At 36.6% G+C, this 19,283-nt stretch overlaps 1 protein-coding gene across 2 annotated transcripts in view; it reads left to right on the forward strand.

Moving 5' to 3' along the window:
* ST6GALNAC3 (ST6 N-acetylgalactosaminide alpha-2,6-sialyltransferase 3) overlaps positions 1–19,283 on the forward strand; it is a 239,486-nt gene that overhangs the window by 211,810 nt on the left and 8,393 nt on the right. For both annotated transcript variants that reach the window (XM_065673600.1, XM_065673602.1), the window contains one exon: positions 17,780–17,887. In XM_065673600.1, coding sequence (XP_065529672.1) covers positions 17,780–17,887 — 108 coding nt within the window. The remainder of the gene's footprint in view (positions 1–17,779; positions 17,888–19,283) is intronic.

Here is a 19,283-nt window from a genome sequence, read left to right on the forward strand (position 1 = left end):
ACATTCAAGAACTTCTTGGACCAGTTGTATACCCCTTGTGGGATATGCCAAATTAGCTGTTGCTTTCTGTAAGTTGTGTTTGCCAAGCACATTGTCTTCCTGTTGTCCTGTAGACTACTATGAGTTGTTAATGCAACTTATCGAGAATTAGATTTATCTTCTGTCAATTTGCTGCTTCCTCTGGGCTTGATACTATGACTCTGAAGACAATGAGAGTACTGATGGCAGTTTCAATGGGAGCAAGAGCAGATGTTTAGATATCCCGCATAGCTTCTCTGTGCTTCTGTTAATAAGTCAGAATGCCTACTTAATTTACAGACCAAAACCCAAAAGCAATCGAAAAGAACGCAAGTAATTTTAAAACTTCACTTTTATGGCATTTCGAAAAAAAAAAAAAGAATATTTGGATTGAAACTTCTTTTTTTTTTTTTTTTACAAATAGGAGGAAAGAAAAAGATAGAGCATTTTCTAGGAAGTGCATTCAACTCATCTACCTGCTGCTGCTAAATGAAAATCCATAGTAATGTAAGCCTTCAGCTAACCACTCTGTCAAATATCTTTTCTGCCTCTTTTCATGATTATTTTTGAACAAAGTTAAGAACCTAACACAAAGTATGGAAAAGCTCTCAACGTTATTTGCTTAGGAAGGAGTGCTTTACTAGTGGTCTTGTCTGAAGTTGGCAATACTTTGTTGCATCTTATAATATTTGAATTCTGGGGCTTTATAACCACTGTTCAGGTAAATATCAATGTAGTGCCAGGTAAAAGATACAAAGAGGTGAATTGAATTATATTTAATCACAGCTGTGTCTACTACTCAGTCTCCTGAAGTGGACTCCTGGAGTGGCAAAGCAATTACCGTTACAATGAACTTTGTATGTGTATACTAGGCATGCTTCAATCCAGGCTTAAAAAATATGTGGTTCCAGTAATTGTCTTTATAGGCACAAAATCTTTTTGAAGCCATTTACTTGCCCGTAATCAAAATACCAGATATTTTTCTCTTGTCACGCTTTTCTTTCCCAATTTCCTGTTAATAGAAAATTCTAGGAAGCTGCTCTATCAAGGCTGATGAATGCACATTCCTGGAGGGTCAGGGTGCGTATTCCTGGCTGGACTGCTTTGAGACACAGCTGCTTCCTAATTGGCCAGTGCAAAGTCAGCTGTCTGCAGTTATGCTTCCAATGTACATGAGTTGGTCTAGTCTGGTTATTGTGTTTGGAGCAGGTTAGAGACCTGCATCATGTGCTGCCACAGCTGTGGGATCCATAACTTTCAGTTGTTTGGTGATGACAAACAGCTGGAGCCGTAACACCACCTACCTCACAGCTCTATTCAGAGAGTGTACAAAAGGCTGCTGAGCATGAGCAAGAGTGGTACAGAAGCTCAGCATAGATTTAGCTGAGCTGTATAGAGCTAGCTTTGTCCACCTGAGTCTTAGCTGTTCTGCTTGTTGGTAGTATTTGTTCTTTTGTACCTTGCCTAATGCTGTGAGGTCTTGTTTACTGTTAGAAATGAGCATGTTGGCAATGTATATTTCTGTGCTGGATTGCAGTATAAAATGTATTTTTTCTATAGTTAATTTTCACACATTCACTCAATACAGAATTGCATTTCATACAATTTATGCAGTATTGAAATAAGTTATCAAGAGGAGATAATTTTGTATGTGCTATGCCTTCATTCCAGACTCTCTTCTTAAAGGGAAGCTCCAGAAATGTCTATGAAAGTAAGTTAAAAAATCCTTACTGGGAGAAATAAGGTTTCTTATGTGTTCATGTACTATGGTATTTGAGGAATGGGGGAGATAATATCTAACATCTTTTCAAACACTGCTCTATACAAAACACTTCCACTCCAGCTGCTTCTTACATCCTGTACAAACTCTGTTTAAATGTTATGGAGGGTATCTAGTCTGCATTGCAGTTTTTGGGTTAGAAACGGGCAACTCATTCCACAGTGTGTGAAAACAACTATTATTTCAAATGGTCGATGATCCTTTGCATGCACTTAAAGAAACCAGATAAAAATACAAAGGTAAAACAAGAGCAAAGCATCACTCAAGGCCCATAGGAGAAGTGATACCCTATTTGAAGAGCAGCTTTCTGGTTCTGCTTTTACAAGTAAATGAAAAACCTGAATGACCTCATTTGAAGATGTTCTCTGTTCTTCCTCCACCTCTGTTATTGTTTTCAGGTACTGACAGAAGCTTTTGTTCCTGGACAATTGTGAAAATTTTTTGTCCTGAGTCATTTTAGCAATGCTCTTCATAATTTAATTTATATTGCTTCCCCCTACCAGTATTTTTTTATTTCTTACATCCTTTTAGGAACAAATTGAAGGAAAACAAAGTCATAATGTCGCCACTAAAATAATTCAACGTTTGCAAAGAGAAATGCTCTAGTATATAAGAGATAACTCATTCGCTTTGTCTTGTAAGCATAAGGAATAGCAGTGATATTTCTAAGTGCAGTGTACATCTATGGTATCAATAAATTGGTTAGCTTCATCTGTGTACATTATATACATCTGCAGAAGTAGTACATGACAAAGTGTGCAGTAACGAATACTGCACAATGGTGGACAACACTATACAGCATAAAGGATAATGATATTATTCTAAAATAGCAAAGCCCCAAGCAATGCTAGTAAACCTATGAGGAGACGTAAGATGTCTGCATTGTTTCACATGGTAATAATCTGTGTATCCATGTAGTTTTCATAATGATAGATGGATATAAACTATTATATGAGCAGTTGAAGAAGAAATTACCTGTTTATACTGAATAATTTCCACATGAATGGTTCAGGGTTGTGGGTTTTCTTGCTTTGCTTTTCAGAGATCTTCAGTTTCTTTCTGCCACTGGCATTTTATCACAAACTTGCAGCCACACAACCTGATCTCATGAGATCAAACAAGTTTTTGTTTTATTCTATGATTCTAAGTTAAACGTAGTCAGATCTGGTCAATACTCAGATGAGTGATTTCCAAGGTAATTCAAGAATGCATTAGGAGACTGCTCCATATCAGTATTCCTCTCTTGCCAGAGTTGAAGAATTCATCTCCCATGCTGTTGGGGACTTCACCTGATATACGGCTCTTCATCCTCATCTTAAATTATCCTTTACCGTTGCCATGCTGTTAAACACCTCCACATTCCCCCACAAGTGGCTGCATTTGTCAGTGTATATTGTCTACAAAGAACCTTTTGGGGTGAAAGTTACTACATAAGCAATGGTGCTATAGCTAGGATGCTATATTTTATCTTAGCTTTCTGCAGCTCTGATTTTAATATATCCCAACAGAATGTTAATTTTCTAAGCGCCACTGAGGTCAGCCTTTGACTGGACAGTACAGAGCACTGTTTCTTTGTCAAAAGTTCTTATGCAAAATCATGCACACAGTTGTCAGAAGGGCAAGATAAGCCAGCATTTCTGTTATCACCCTCTGTGAGATAAGCCAGAATGATCATTACTATTTTTGTATTCCTTTGTAAGCTGTGATTTAATTGGCTTCTTTGACTTAACTAAGAGCTGGACCTGAACATTACATCTGGAAGTTTCCATTTGCTTTTACTCTAAGCCAACTGACATAATGTTTCGTGATATGACTGAACATGTAAGGTGAAATCTCACACTGTGCAGACTTCTGTTTCTTCTCAGTTTTGTGTTAACAGCTACACTTCTACCTCTCTTGGAGAAAATGCATGGGAAATCCATATGTGAAGAATGAATGTTATAATAGTTAAGAGCTATGATAAAGAGTACAAACTCACTTGTGATCATCAGGGCAAAATGAAACAAGAGGCTATCGAACCTATTGCTAGGGGAAAATACAGATTAAATACAAATAAACACAAATGAAAGATGTGAGTAGGCTTGTATATTGAGAAAGAGAGAGCCCAGCAAGCTGAGTCTTTACTGTTTAAAGACAAATATTAAGGGCTGATTTTCAAAGAAGAAAAAGTCACGCTTTTTAGCTGTATTTTTTCCTGAATAAATAGCAAAACCATAGAACAATTTCCTTAATTGAATGCACAGAATGAGACATGCAACAACACAACAACAACAAAAAAAAAAAAGAAACCACTATTACTGTAATCACAATTGATTTTCATGCTGTAAGACAATCATCATCCACTGCTTGGTAAAGGAAAATTGTGTATATACACAGAAATTATGTATATAATAAAGAAATGTCTGAGCCACAAAGCTAGAATCTAGATATGCCTTTTCCATAGATTTAGGGTGGGTCCCGTATTAGGAAGCCTTATCTCCAGAACATACTCCATCCTCTATACCAGACAATATACCAGTCTCACAGAGAAATTAAAATCTAGCAGAAGAGATTCCACTGACTTCAGTCAAGCTCTGCCTGACCACACCAAAAGTGAGTTATACTCAAGGCTATTAACATGGAGATTCAGTCTGTGTCAAAACCTGGGTGCAAGTGCTCTGAGAACTCCCAGTGAAAATACCTTTTTAGAGCAAATGATAAAATGAAGTCAGATATCAATCATTCATAAATCTCTTGTATTTATATGTAAAGATGGGTAGGAAATCTGGTTATATGTTAGAAGGATGTACACTTACAGAAGGAATGAAGAAATGAAACCTCTTTGTGGATTATTTTTTCTTTTTTTTTTTTCTTTTCCATTTCAGAAAACGATATATATTCAAACTTCTAAAGCATAGACAAGTTTGTCTATGACTTTTAAATTTGGATTTAGGTAAGGAAGTCCAATTTATACAAGCTTGGAGAGGTTTTATTAATACCAAGCATATCTGAATATGCCTGCCTTTGTACCTTTGAAGGATTTCACATTGCCCAATACAATGTTCGTCATGGTTTTAATTTGCCTTCAAAATGGATCTCTTTTATGTCTGCTATTTACCACCCTTGCCAGAGTCATTGAGCACAAGATATTCAGTATCTACCAGATGCAGAATCTGCCTTCTTCCTCATACTCATGTAATAGGTAATGGATGGTTTTAAGAAAGGATCTTTACTCTGTGCTTTATGTATTCACGTGTAGGATTTTGATTTCATTTGAAATGAAAGGCATAAACCTCAGGTCTGAAAACTAATAGAATTTCTGCATTTACCTGCTGATCCGTAGCCTTTAGGTTAGATTGTGTGTCAGCCAGCAGTTGGCTTGTTGAATGAAGCAAAACTTTAAAACTAAAATGAAAAGATTTCTGTTATATGTAGCCTGACACCAGATATGAAGGCAGATTTCTTATAGTTTATTATTGGGAATATTTTCCAGTGTGTCTGATAAGCAAGACTGAGCAAGCCGTAGGAAGTGGACCTAATCAGATAATGCTGACTCACAGACCATAAGTTCTACGCCTTCTCTTGTCAAGACTGAAGACAAAACGGCTAGTGTAGTGGCAAAAGGCACTGTAAAGATCAGGAAGTAAACCTGCTGGTTTGTGAGTGGGGCTGTTGCACCAAAGCCTATTTACTTGTATATATTCATTGTGTGTGTTACAGAAGGGTTACATCTAAGTGCTCGAGTGAATTGCAGCTCTGGAGATGGGGCATATAAAAAGGAATGGGAGAACATCAAACTGGATCAGCTATTCATTTTTTAGTAAGTCTAGGTTGGTTGGTGGGGTTTTTTGGAACTTCAAAGGAATTTAAAATACAGACTTGTGAAGAGGTTCCCCTTGAAGAATCAAGTGCTGTATTCTGCTCAGATTCTCAGTTCAGGCACATCCTTCATGGAAATACATTTCAAAACTGCGGATATTCACATGATGAGCAAAATCTTGGTATGTTTCAAGGAGTATTCATGATGTTGCAGGATGGAGGACGAAGGAAGTTCTTGTAAAAATGCTTAAGACTGAGTTCTCAGCTGAAGCAAAAACATTCCTTTATTATTTACATGCTTAAATATGAAATGCAGAAAGATATTTAACACAGCTTCATGTTCTTTCTGCTTTTCAGATTGCATGTGGATACCAGATTCTATCAAATGCAAACATATTGCTGCATTAATATTGCCTGAAAACATTGTGCACACTTTTACTTGTTGGCCTGGATTTCTTTTTTTTTTTTTTTTTTAATTATTGTTGGACTATCCTTTTATTTCTAAGATTCTTGAAAACAACTCAGAGCTTGGCTTTGTACCTTAAATGTCTCTGCTCAGGGGAAAAGGAATTTAATTGCTTAAAACACACTCTGCACTGGGTTTGTTTTTTTTTTTCCAAAGAACTACTGTAAGATTAAAGTTTTAAATGGATTGAGTGTCTTTATAAATATCTTTACATTCATACATGTCTGGAATAAACGTCATCTGGGACTTCAGCTTTATTTTTCTTACTCTATATTTGGAATTCAGAAAAAGGTTTATTTTGTGAGGAAAAATCAATAAATCATTTCAGCTGTCCCACACTTTGTAGAACTAATTGTAATTAGTATAATGTCTTTGTTGGCAAGGGCTTATCAGGCCAATAGCATGAAGAGGCAAAGAAAAAGCCTCATAAAGAATGATGTTGTTTTGTAAAGCTAATTGTGACACTATCTCTAGCACTGCATGTGATTGAACTCTTAATTTTTAATCTGGTTTTTCTCCAAGCAATGTAGCTACTGGTGTTACCTGAGGTTCTCTGTAATGTAACTATATAACAGATTCTTGGCAGTTTTAAATTTTACAGTTTAGTGCCAAAAAGATGTAGTCTTGAGCCATCTACATTGTAACAAGTGGGCTGTAGTTTCTAGTAGTCATTAATTAGTTTGTTTTAATGTTTGCGTGTTTTACAGATAAGAATTCAGTTAACTGTGGTGTTCTGAACTTTGATGTCTAGGGAGCAGCAACAGCATCCTCGGATGTATGCTGCCTTCTAAAGAGCTGCTTGCCTGCAGAGCTTCATTGGCAACATATCCAAGTCTTAACTAGCTGATACTGGGAATCACTGAAAAGATGATGTCACTAGTAGCAATATAATATGTGTAGGAGAAATCAGAACATTTATTTATACAGCAAAAGACTACGTTCCTACTTCATGAATGTGTTTTAATAACTTAGGTTCACTGGAAATGTCAAATTCCTGAAGCTGAATTCTTCACCATAGTTGTTAACAAGGCCTTAGCTTACTCTGATAGTGAGCTGGATAGATGATTAGTTCTATCATTCTAGTTTACTATTCTCAAAAAGCTAGACTATGAAAGACTCAGAAAAGCAACCAATTTGCTACTTCAGTTGTTAGGAAAGCCGTAAAAATTGTCATTTAGAGCATTACACTGCCATTCTAATAAGCATGAAGACTTTTCTCCCAGCTTCCATTTGTATATTTACCCTCCTGCAGTCTATTCAATTAATGTGGGAGCAAAACACTCTGCAACTGTCCCATATTGAAGGAAGTGTGCAGTAGGCTAGAAAAGAATCTACTCTGAACCATAGATCCTGTTCCTTGGAGCTTCTCTGTGGCAGTCTTCTGCTTTACTGCCTTGCTTGCTGTATCATGCTTTTTTCTAAAGGCTGCCATCTGAGAGAAAAGAATGCACCCTTGTTTGTCTGTCATGAGGAATATGTCTGTCTGCAATCAAGGTGCTGCCTTCAGTGTAAATATTTGTGTCAGTGGCTGCAGGCATCTGGCCTTCAGAAGACCCTGCTGCATAAACATAGCAGCTTTTGGTGAACAGAAGAGGAAAAACAAAAGCTAATCTTGCATGTCCTGACGATTTAAGACCCTATATTTCAAATGGGGCTTTAACTGGACCTCAAACTCTTTTGCCCACAATACACATCAGTGAGAGGTGCCCATCAGAAAGACGGCTATTGTGTAAACAGAGTGATGGAAAAGTTAAGGGAAGGTTTAGTAGCTCAGAAGCTAGGATCATTTGCTTCTTTCCAGATAGTTGGACAGAGTGGGTTAATTATGAAACCAGTGAAAGACTAGAGACATTTGGATGGGAGAGAGGAAGCGAGACCCTAATATTGATACTAGACAGTAATATGAAATCTATATATGTGTGTTTCAATAAATTGTATGTCAAAAAAAGGAAAGGGAAGAGAAATACTGTGTTCCTTTTTACCTCCAGGAAAAGTTAATCTGAGAAAGTTACAGTAGTAAGATGGAAGGCAACATCTGTGGTAATTAGCAGTTCATCTTCAACACTTGACTGATGGGTTACATTATGGCCTCTTGCATTTGAATTAAAATTCAGACCCACACAAATTCTATTTTTACCTCATTTTTCTTTTTTTCCACATCAGAATAATTTGTCTGGATTTAAGATTTCATTAATTTTTGCTAAAAATATTGATGTTCCATATCTAAAAGGAGCTTCTGGTTTGTGCAAACAGGCAGTGTAGAGAAGAGCACTTTGTCTTGGGATTAAATTCCAGAGAATGTGGCTTTATAACCCAATGTAGCATTGTAGGAAGTTTCTATGGAACAGTACTACAGGGGCTTGCATTTTTTTTATTCCATCCTACCTGCTACACTTGGTGGAGAGACTTTTGCATGCATGTTAAATTGCTACTTATTTACATACCTTAAATATAAGGGAGGAAATCCCAGTATGTGTCATTTCCTTGTGAGAACTATGTATAAGAATATGTATGTTCTCCAAAGAATCTGTTCTTCTTGATTATTTGATAGTTAAGCTCTTTGAGTCGGGGATTTTCACATGTGAGTGTATACTGCCTTGCACAGCAAGGATCTGCAATGCTACTGTAATGCAAGTAATCAGTCAGTAATCTAGCAACAAATTAGGAATTTATTTTAGACGACTTGGAAATACTCTTATGAATACCACAGTTGGGGAGAAACAAGTTGGTAGAGGGATATGCCCTGATAGAGGCCTTATCTGTGGGGTCTGAGTTCTCTTTTCTCGGTGAATATTTTCCTTTCAGAAATAAAACTTCCCATTAATATTATGGTTGGCTCTCCATAAGCTTTTTTTGGATGAGCATCCATCCTGATGAAAATCAAAGTTCTCAGATAAATGTGAAATGTAGAAAATGCATAAATGGAGAAAAATGTAACATTGCATTTCCATGTTAACATCAAAGAGCTAGTGACTGAACTAACACAATGACTGCAGATTGTAGAAAATTTAAAAGGATATAATCTGATGTACATCAGTGCGGTTTCTGGGAGCTGAGTATCTGGTCCAATGTTCTCCCCACTCAAATGAAAGAGTTAAGGTACAATCTTGTGATAGCTGTTCTTTCATTTTTACCATAGCAGTAAAGAAAATACCTTTACAAAAAAAGCCTCTGCTCACACCCCAGCATTGCATACAATGTGCACCTTTACAAAATTGTTTCATATTTTTTGCTTTAAACATAAAAACCCCCTCAAACTAATATAAAATGTTTCTTTGAAAAATGTGAGCTGCTTTCAACCAAGGTTAGATGAACTCCCTTCAGTATCTTGTCTTGACAAGATAAGAACTAATCAAGAAATATCTTCTGTATTCGCTTACAACAGATTTCACTAAAATATGCAGCTAGGAGTAGTATATGCCCTTCAATAATAAAAGAAAAGGGTGAGAAAGTCTGTTTAATTAAATCTTTTTGGGGATCCTGGATTAACTGCAGCTCTATTTAGTTTGCATCCTCCCTTTAGAAAAATGTGCAGACCCAAGACAATAAGTATTGATTTAAATGTAGATGTGGGAAAAAGTCATCGTCTTTTTCTCTTTCACTTGGCACACTTTTGAGTTTTGAATCATTTTTGGTTACAAAGGATGATAATCTAAATCCTTCTCTACTACCTTTCATCCCATGGGAAAATGCTGAATCAGTGCTTAACAAACTGGATGCAGCTACTGGTGAAGGGAAGAGCACATAAAGCTGCCCTATAGAGACCAACGGCACAAGTCATGAAACCTTTGTCCAGGTTTCAGCTGTCACTCCCTTTGTCACAGCCATCAGGGATTACAGTAAGTATTAGAAAGTGGAAAACGGTGGGATAGGAACGCACCATGCTCCCACAACTAACTTGCAGACTTAGGTACTGTCCAGGGAAAGCAGATTTGGCATTACCTCCCATTTCCATCAATCACTGCAAGCATAAGTAGTTGTACTGCGGAGCAAGTGCGATGCTGGCATAGACCACAAAAGTTGCATTTCCTGATAAACTCAGTCTTTGTAAGGGTGGAATGATTTTTACCCAGGTGATTTTTGAAGAGAAAAATGGCTGTGTAAAGATACCAAGAGCTTAGCCCTCAGATGTGCTTATGTGAATTTAGCTTCCTTTCATTCCAAGCATAATTGCATGGCTGTGGTAGTTGACACTTGTGTGGATCCCTTTCTGTTTTAAACGTCCATTTGTTCACCAGGGAAATCCAAGCGCATGTGTGGAGTCATATGCTTCTTTTTCTGCACAGTACACCTCTGGTTGGTCAAGGTTATTGGTAATCATGCATAAACTGCTTGACTTTAGATTCCATGTGACAACTGCAGCCAGGGCACCATTTGCAAAAGGCATCTTTAACTAATAAGTTGAGCACATGCAATATCATCAGCTATGCCTCAGACCACCATGTGTACTTAAGAAAGGGAAGTAAAGAATTCTTGGTTCAAGACAAATCAAGAGAATATGTATTTCTGGAAGCAGAATTAGGGAAGAGAGTGGGGAAGAAAAAAAGATTGGGTTTGGGATTTACTGTTCTGTAAACAGCTTTCACCAAGAGCACAATTTGTATTTGAAGAGTCAGTGAGAGCTGCAGAAGCCCAGTAGCAGTAAAAAATTTAGCTAGCAACTCTGTTCTCTAGAGGGGAAGCCATTCAACTTGAAAAGATTAGCACAGGCTTTTCTGCATGAGTGTAACCTCATATATATGTATATATATCATCAGGAAGGCAGAGTTTACAATTATAATTCTTTAGTCTTGTTCCTTTTCTTTGTGCTTTGCAGCAAGTTGGATCTCTATGATTACTCTTGATAAACAGGAATTCTTTTCTTCTCTGAGCTCAGCAGCAAAGGCATCTGAAGGAGCCTTCTCTGTCTGGATGAAATAACTTCCTTCTCTTGTTGCCTGAGTTCACGACTGAGCTGAGATGCATCAAAGTCAGGTCAAGGAATCAGAAATAAGGAAACTACAGAAGCCTGGGCAGCAGAAGTCAATTTCTTTAAGCTGCTTTATTTTTTCTTTGACTCCCTCTCTTTGTTTCAGGTTTCCGTGTGTATATTGAATAGAGCAGAGAAAGAAAATAAAGGCATAAAAAAATATATGTACACAACACAAAGACTGGAACTAGATGCATAAATTACATACCCAAGCAGATGCTGCGTAGATTTCAGTAATTGCAGTAACAGATTCTTCCTTAGTTCTAATATTGTTTTGCCTGTCTTGCCAAAAATGGTAAATAGTAAGTCAAATAGTTGTACTTTTTTTTTTTTTAATTAGGTGCAGTTGAATATATTAAGGCCATAATTTCTCTGTTCTCTTTTGTGATCATTCAAAAGTGTCCCACCTATCTTTTTTCCAACGCCATTTTGACCTAGGATTTATTATTTGTTACATCTCTTTTTTAATCAGACTGTGAGGGCAGATTCTCATGAGCTATTTTGTGACCTAAGAGTAGCCTTTACTGTGAGTTTGTAGCAAATTCAATTGAAACAGGCTCTTGTTCTGTGTGTTCCACTGGTGCAGTATTAATATAGATAGGAAACCTGTATTTCTGGAGATTAATTGGGTGGTATGCCACCTGACCACACTTCATTTTCAGAACTCGCAGTATGGATGATCTATCAAGAGTCTTGGCTAGCAGGAGTACATCACTTCTCCATTCCCAGGTACATCTTGCTGGGCAGAGCCACTGCCTGAATCTGGAGTGTGGTTTGTGCTATTCATAATGCATTCCATTTGTTTAAGCTTTGCATAAAACTATATATGATGGATAATAAAACATCTGTCCATATATAAATGTTTCACTTTTCAAAATGACCTGAAGCATGGTGTGGGCTTTTGAATGTGTGAGACAGTCTGCTCACTGCTAGAGGGACATGGGTGTTTATTATTAGATGTCCTGCACCAGTACGGAATGCAAAGCAAGCACATGCGTGCATGCACACATGTATGAAGAATGAATAATTATGATAAACAACTGCCTAACAGGTATCTTTAGAGTGCAGGAGTAGCAACCAATTTTACCAGGTGAAATCAATTTTCTGTACTTGCATCTTCATTGCTCTTCTTGTGCGTTTTTCCCTTTTTTTATTTTTTTCCCCAGAAAGTATACAATTAAACTACTAGCAACAAAGCACTAAGTCTTACAGAAAACAGAATTAAACCTGGGCTAGAGGTAATACTCTTCAACATTTAGATTCTTACTCTTCACCTGTACAAATGTTTTTCTTCCTTTTTTCCTCTCAAGCTTTCTGGCATGAGAAGTGTATGTGCTCCTCAAAATAGAGATGGCAGGAAAATGAACCTTGCCATTCCCTCAGAAGTAGGGATATTTTTCTGCCAGCTCATTCTAATCTGTCATTTGCAATTCTACTTTTGATACAAAGAGGAAGGCATAGACCAAATCTGTGACTTAGGTGGGCATTTAATTTGCCAAAGAAGAAGGGTTGCTCAGCACCTATATTCGGAGATGCTTCCTCAGAAAAAAAGAAATCTCAGTCAACATAAGGACAACAGTATCATTGATTTGGCTAGTATATTAAGAAGATTAAGATATAGCAAGTAGAATTAAGTGACTGATCACCAGTTTGTGCTGGTAGATCAAGTTTTGATATCTTTAGTTGTAAGGAAACACACCGTTTTTCAGCAATGCAAAACCCTACAGTAACCCATGGAGTTGGTTTTCTTTGACAAGGAAGTGCACAGGGAACATGTACCTTCCACCCTCATTCCCAAGGGTCAGTCACAGTCAAGGCTGACACAGGGCAAGTGGCAGAAAGCCAGGGAAAACCACAGTATACTGACCCCTTCCCAGAAGATTGACAGTATCTTGATGCACTGCAGACAAGTACCAGTGACGTGTTTACCTGAATACAGTTAAAGCTAAGCTTGGCACAGTTCTTGAAAATATTGCTATTTATTTCAAATCATTTGTAAAAACCTTTTAGCATGTTGGAAGGACATCTCGTATTATGAAGCCTCCACTCTGTTGTGCATTACAGGTCTCTTAGTTTGTTTTGACCAACACCCTTATTTATACTTACTTATTAATCAAGGGGCCTGACAAGCTGCTGCAAGTAAAGCTGTTTCTGATTCAGTAGTTTGGTAGGAGGGTCATCTGAGGATTAGAGTCTATAAACAGCCTTTATGAAAAGATAATTTTTTTTCTCAACTAATTGCCCTGGAGAATCCTGTCATTTCAATCTGTCATTGTTGAATTTTATTTTACTGCAATATTTTGAAATTAAGCAAAAAAAGTGTCTAGTAACGCTTTTGGCAAGCTCTCTATTACTTCATAGCTTCTTGAAGTCCTACAACTCTTAGTTTTTCATCTTAATTAACACTCCTAATTGACCTTCTGTGCTCCCTAATTTCTCCCAAAAGAAAGAAAAAAAAAGGCTTCTAGATTCTTTTCTGCAATCAGATTGACACCAAATTGCTGCTCTACAGATCATCTCGGGATTAACAAACTTCCCTTTTTTTCAGGTTTTTATTTTTCTGCCACTGAAGTCCCCACTGGAAATTACAGTGCATTGAACCATAGAGCTAGAATTGATTGTGCACATAAAAAATCCTGAAACAACAGAAGAAAGAAAAGAACTTCCTAGAATTCTGTGGTAAAATCAGAACTCCGGTGACAACAAAACTTTTACCCAATTTGAACTCACCTGCCCTTGATCATTAAGAAAATATTTGATGTTCCTCCACTTTCCTCTGATGAGAGAAGGAGCTAGATTTTCCTTCATTTAGCCTACATCAAAGCATGGTTATAGATGTCAAAGAAGATTAATTTCAGTCACCAATATTTTTATAAGGCATTCTCTATTCCATCTTCTTTATATCAATTTCTTATGCTTTTTGTTGAATATTGGAAAGCTAAGATTAATGAACCCTGTCTAAATTGCTTTTATTTTTAATTAATTTTTAGTTAAATCTTTATGTATCACACATTACAATTCTAGCAATCCTAAACACATTTTTTACTATCTTTTGAAATATAGAAGGTGATTTTCTTTTTTTGAGGTGTTATGAGAAACTGTAATCAGTTCTTTCTACTGGAGTTTATGGAAAGCATTTCTAAAAATGCAAATTCTATGTTTTGAGACTTGAACCTTGCAAATAAATATTAATCTTGCAGCTTACTTTTACATTCTGAATTGAAATAATGACATTTTAAGCACTTAAACCTTCCCTAAGAGCAAGCTAGGTAAGCATATACTTTGTTTCAAGTATCCCAATAATGTTGATTCCATTGGTCTTTTCATATGTTTAATGTTAAGCATATGGATATGTACTTTCCTGAAATGCTGGATGGTATTTAGCAGGATGAATTACATCCCAACACTAACATTTCTTCAAGAATCTTAATAATGTAGGAAGTATCCAAAATAAGCTTTCATTTTCAAGATAAACAAAGTAACTTTTTGTGAGCATTGCCTTTTTATTGCTGCATCCAGCTGTAAATCATGTCGTGAAAGAAAAAGACATCTTTAAAATGCATTTTTTGAAAAACAGCGCATTATTCTCTCCTGAGCTGTTGAGACAATTTCCTGCCTTGATATGGTGCCCCATTAATTTTAGAGTATAAGAAAAAGTCACTGTGAGCTATAGGGAACAATTTTGGATTTGCTGTATGGACATATATCACAATAAATTTGCCTATAGTAGTTCTATGGATGCTGTCTAACAAACTCTTGTTTTCCCTATTTTGGGATTAATGTCCTCCTTCCCTCAGATTTGTGCAGTGACATAGCCTTATGCTACACATAAGGAGGATTCTTTTCAGTGTGTAAAATTTGAAATCTGAATTCAATTACAGTAACAAGAGGAACTCTTTCTAATGAGTCTCAAAAAGTCCTGCCCAAACATGTAAAGCTCTCCTGTAGAGAAATAAATTGAGTGCACAGTGTTAGCATAATAGCAAGGGCTGAGACATAGCTTTGCCCTATAGTTTTATGGGGTAATATTTTAAAAGGTATGCAGAGATGTATGACTTTTTGGGGACAGCTAAAATTGTTTTCATATTTCTAATATTGCTTTCATTAGAATGTTGAAAGTATGTTTATGGTATCAGATTGAACTCTAAGGTGTTACCAAATCATCCAGAATCCCCACTGCTTAAGTATATTCCCTTGCCTCTCTACTTATCTTCAGAGCAAAAAAATTGGAGGAATGTGCTTTATTTTAAAGCATTTAATCTGTATTCTGTCATGTACTTCATCTCCAAGGGAAGGTATCTGGGAACTCTGCTGTTTTTATTTATCCTGCTAGCGTAGTATATAGATGAGAGGACTAAGGTCCAATGGTGTTAAAACAAGACATGAAATATTGATTAATTCTTTTTTTTTTTTAATTCCTTTTTCCTCCTGAGTATAGCAAGTTTCAGACACTACTGTCAATGTAGTACTCTCCAATAAACCTCCATTATCTGGAGGTTCCTGATCTTCATAGTGTTCTTATAAATGATTATTATGATTCTAAATGCCTTTAAAAGCTCAAGGCTAGAGTTCTTCTGCTGTAAGAGCAGAAAGCAAGTTAGAATCAGTGCAGCTTTTTATCATGGCAGAATGTTACTCAGAAATAACATGAATTGGATTGGGAATTCTCTTTGCTAGACAGTAACAGAACATTCTGTTTGAAGAAATAAAGATCATAACAGGACAGATAAACAGACGTACAGTTTTGTGGATATAAAAGTGTCAAGTAAAGAAGCACAATTATAGCTGGTGTCCACTTAATGAAACACAGGTATTTGACACCCTGCCTTTTGTTTTCACTTTTCATTCTTCAGTGCTAAGTTAACCCTTTACTTATTATTTCCAGGATGGTCCTTTACAAAAGCAGTTAAACTTAGGAGCTTCCCAAAAGAAAAGGACATTTCAGGAAAGGCAGGGATAAAAGTTTACACCAGCTAACCCATGAAAGATGACAGACATGTGCAAGAAAGAGAAGATGTAACCTAAACTACTTTCAATGTTCTTGAGTACAGTAAAACTCTTTGGGAGTTGAGGTAATTGTTTTTCAATTAAAAAAAATAAAAAATAAAACTTGTTTAAACTGGTGTGTACTGGAGTTTCCTTAGGAAAGTAAACCCCTTGGAACTTTTCTACTATCCATAATAAAAGGTATTCATCAGAGAAGGAATTTGAATCTTGGTTGTGTATGTGGCAGGTAATGTCATTATAAAGGCTGTACAATTTCTTTTTCACCAGTCATCCTAATTAGTACTTAGTCAAACTTCAATGAGAAAGATCAAGGAAGTAACACAGAATATGAGCCAAAAGCCACTAAGTGGGAGGCAGGATGCTGTACTACATTCTTGCTCTGAACCAGCAAGAAACACTTGAGGTTGTTTCTTCTGTCTCGCAGGACAGTTGGGTTTTATAGGCTGCATAAGTTGCTGTGTGATGGTGTGTTTTCCACATGAAAGCTTTATTCCTACCCCACAATGAAAATGTTTTTAGAAGGTTTTGTTGATGGGGATAACTGATTCATACATAGGTCTGCTTGGGAGTTCTTCTGCAACAAAACTTAACTGTGTGCAAATTTTACACTACTTTAACTTATGATGGAGAACAGACTGCTCCCTGCTGTACCCAAAAAACAAGAGCTAAAAGATGTGGCATAAAGCTAAATTATCTCTTCCTGTTACTCACTCAGCTCTCTCAAACTGAGCCAAAGTTGGTGCTCTATTAAGATGATTTTATGACTTCTGTGATATATTTCTTTGGAAATTTGACAAGTTATTTATAATTTTAAGACAATTATTTTGATTTATTTCAATCAAACTGAAAGCAATATATGCACAAAGCTGGACTTCAACCAGTTCATAAGCAGAGAGAAAAGTGTGTTCTTATTACTTATGAGATTTTAAGGCAGTAAGTCTTGCTTGCCCAGGTTACATGAGTAGCTTTGTTGTCTACCAGTTCCCCACTGGGAACATTTGTGTCAGTAGACTGAATGGGATTTGGTCTGTAATTAACAGAGCATATATTTTCTCACATAGCCAGCATGACAGCCAAATTCTTACTCATCATTTGTTGTCACTCATCCAGGTAATACTTTAGGACTGATTTAATGCACCTAGTTATTTGATCAAAACCTATCAATCTGGGCACTGTCCTCTTGTGTTTTTCTCTCTGCTGTGTTATCTTAAAGAATGAGAACACAAACTTATGCAAAAGGATATGCACAATGTTTTTCAAAGTCTTGTATTTAATGGTTTTCTATCCAAATGTCCTTAAAAGTTTAATTGTTGTGTGAATTTTCATGCTGAGAATAGTCCACTGCAAATTAAGATTTTGCTTGTGGAAGAGGATGGTGCATACTCACATTCACGCAGCACAAACTCTGCCAGTAGTTTGCTTTTTGGTGAAATTTATCTCATTTTATACACTCTACTAATTGCTATCCTTCACATGTAAAAGCAGATTATTTTCTGTCTTATGGGAGATGCTTTGTTTGGCTTCAGATATTTAACATGGTATCTCTTTTGTGGACAGTTGCTTGAGGCCCCAAGCTGGGAAGAATGAGAGCATAACTATAAATAATTCAAGATAGTTGTATTGTTTTGACAGATTGTCAAGTTGTTTTATGCCTTTTGTCCCAGCCAATAGATTATACTTCTTTGGCAAAGTGTTGCTAATTTCTCATCACAATTGTTTCGTGTATTTTGTATTTTTACAGGGTCCAGTCAGGTTCATATCTCAGTACGGGTTGGTTTACCTTAATTTTGGCTATGGATGCCTGCTATGGAATTCACGTCTATGGGATGATAAATGACACCTACTGCAAGTAAGATCACAGGATATTATGTTCATGCATCTACAATTCTGATGTCTTGTCAAAATTTCACAATTTGTTTTAATATCATAAATCCCCAGAATGGATCAGGCAGTCATTTCCCACTGTTTGGCATTGATGTGACAGTATTGTCAACATATTTAGTCCTGATATGGCATTTACTGTTGATAAAAACATTTACAAAATCTAACATTGGTTGTCATAGGGAACTATTTTTAATCAAAGATCTTTTGCAGTTCCTGAATTACATGGAAACAGAGTATGTTCATACTTTTCTGACTTACTTCTACTTTTCTAGTACTTACTTCTACTGCTAAAACAAATCTATAGAGGAAATACTAATATGTTGGTTCTCTGAATACCAAATACAGCTAGAAGCGAAAGAAACTGGTTAGCCCAGGATAGTTACCTGAAATTACATTTCACCACCATTGAGAAACCTACTTGAACTTTCTAGGTTATACATGACTTGTTTTGAGTAGTAGCATGTTTCTAATTAGATAATAAAACAAGTCCTGTAAGCTTTATCACAGTAAACTGACATAAATTCCAACCAACTACTGCTGGTGACCTTACAGTGACAATTGATTAATCCTGTTGTCAGAAGTGTAACTAAACACAGTCTTCAAAAATCCAAGTTAAATGTTTTAATCTACAGTGTATGGTATAAAAATACAAAATGTAACTATTCCTCATTCAGAAAACCAGGGAATGTCATAAACAGTGTATGATATTAGTATAGATCTATTATTCTGTACCTAGACAGGTTCAAGTCTTGCATGTAATCAGTCCAGTGGGTCCTCAGCTCCTAAAGTCCTTGTGCAGACCCTCACTCCTCATTCTCTGTTACTCCAGTGTGGGACTCATTCCTGGCAGACCCTAATAAAAAGAATTTAAGATTTGAGTCACAGCTATTTAATTAGGGTATCTTAACATTAGAGTCTGACTTTTTAGAACTTGCAGATCTCACTGATTGAGTCATCCAGATGGAACGAACATATGTTGTTCTTTGTTTATGAAAACACATTAGTCTCCCTGAGATGAGGGGTGACAGGACTAAAGTTGTCCTCACAGAGTTCAGCCAAGCTGGCGTTGCATAGCACTGATGCAAAACCAGTAAACAGCATGATAGCACTCCAGTCTGTTGGCAGCAGAGAATGATGGATTTCCTTAAAGCTACAATTCTATATATTGTTCTTATAACTGTCTTATTCAGCTAGTTCAAGTACCAGTTTCAAGAGCTGGGGCTATCCAATGAGAACGGTCTGATTAGGGATGGAGCCTTATGGACCGAGTTCTCACTGGTTAAACAAAATATGCAGTACCCATAAGAGTCAGCCCATCAGCTTCTTACTGGCTGGTAAGACCAGTGTATGTTGAGAGATAC

Source organism: Lathamus discolor, chromosome 3, assembly GCF_037157495.1.
Source record: "Lathamus discolor isolate bLatDis1 chromosome 3, bLatDis1.hap1, whole genome shotgun sequence".
Classification (NCBI taxonomy): domain Eukaryota; kingdom Metazoa; phylum Chordata; class Aves; order Psittaciformes; family Psittacidae; genus Lathamus; species Lathamus discolor.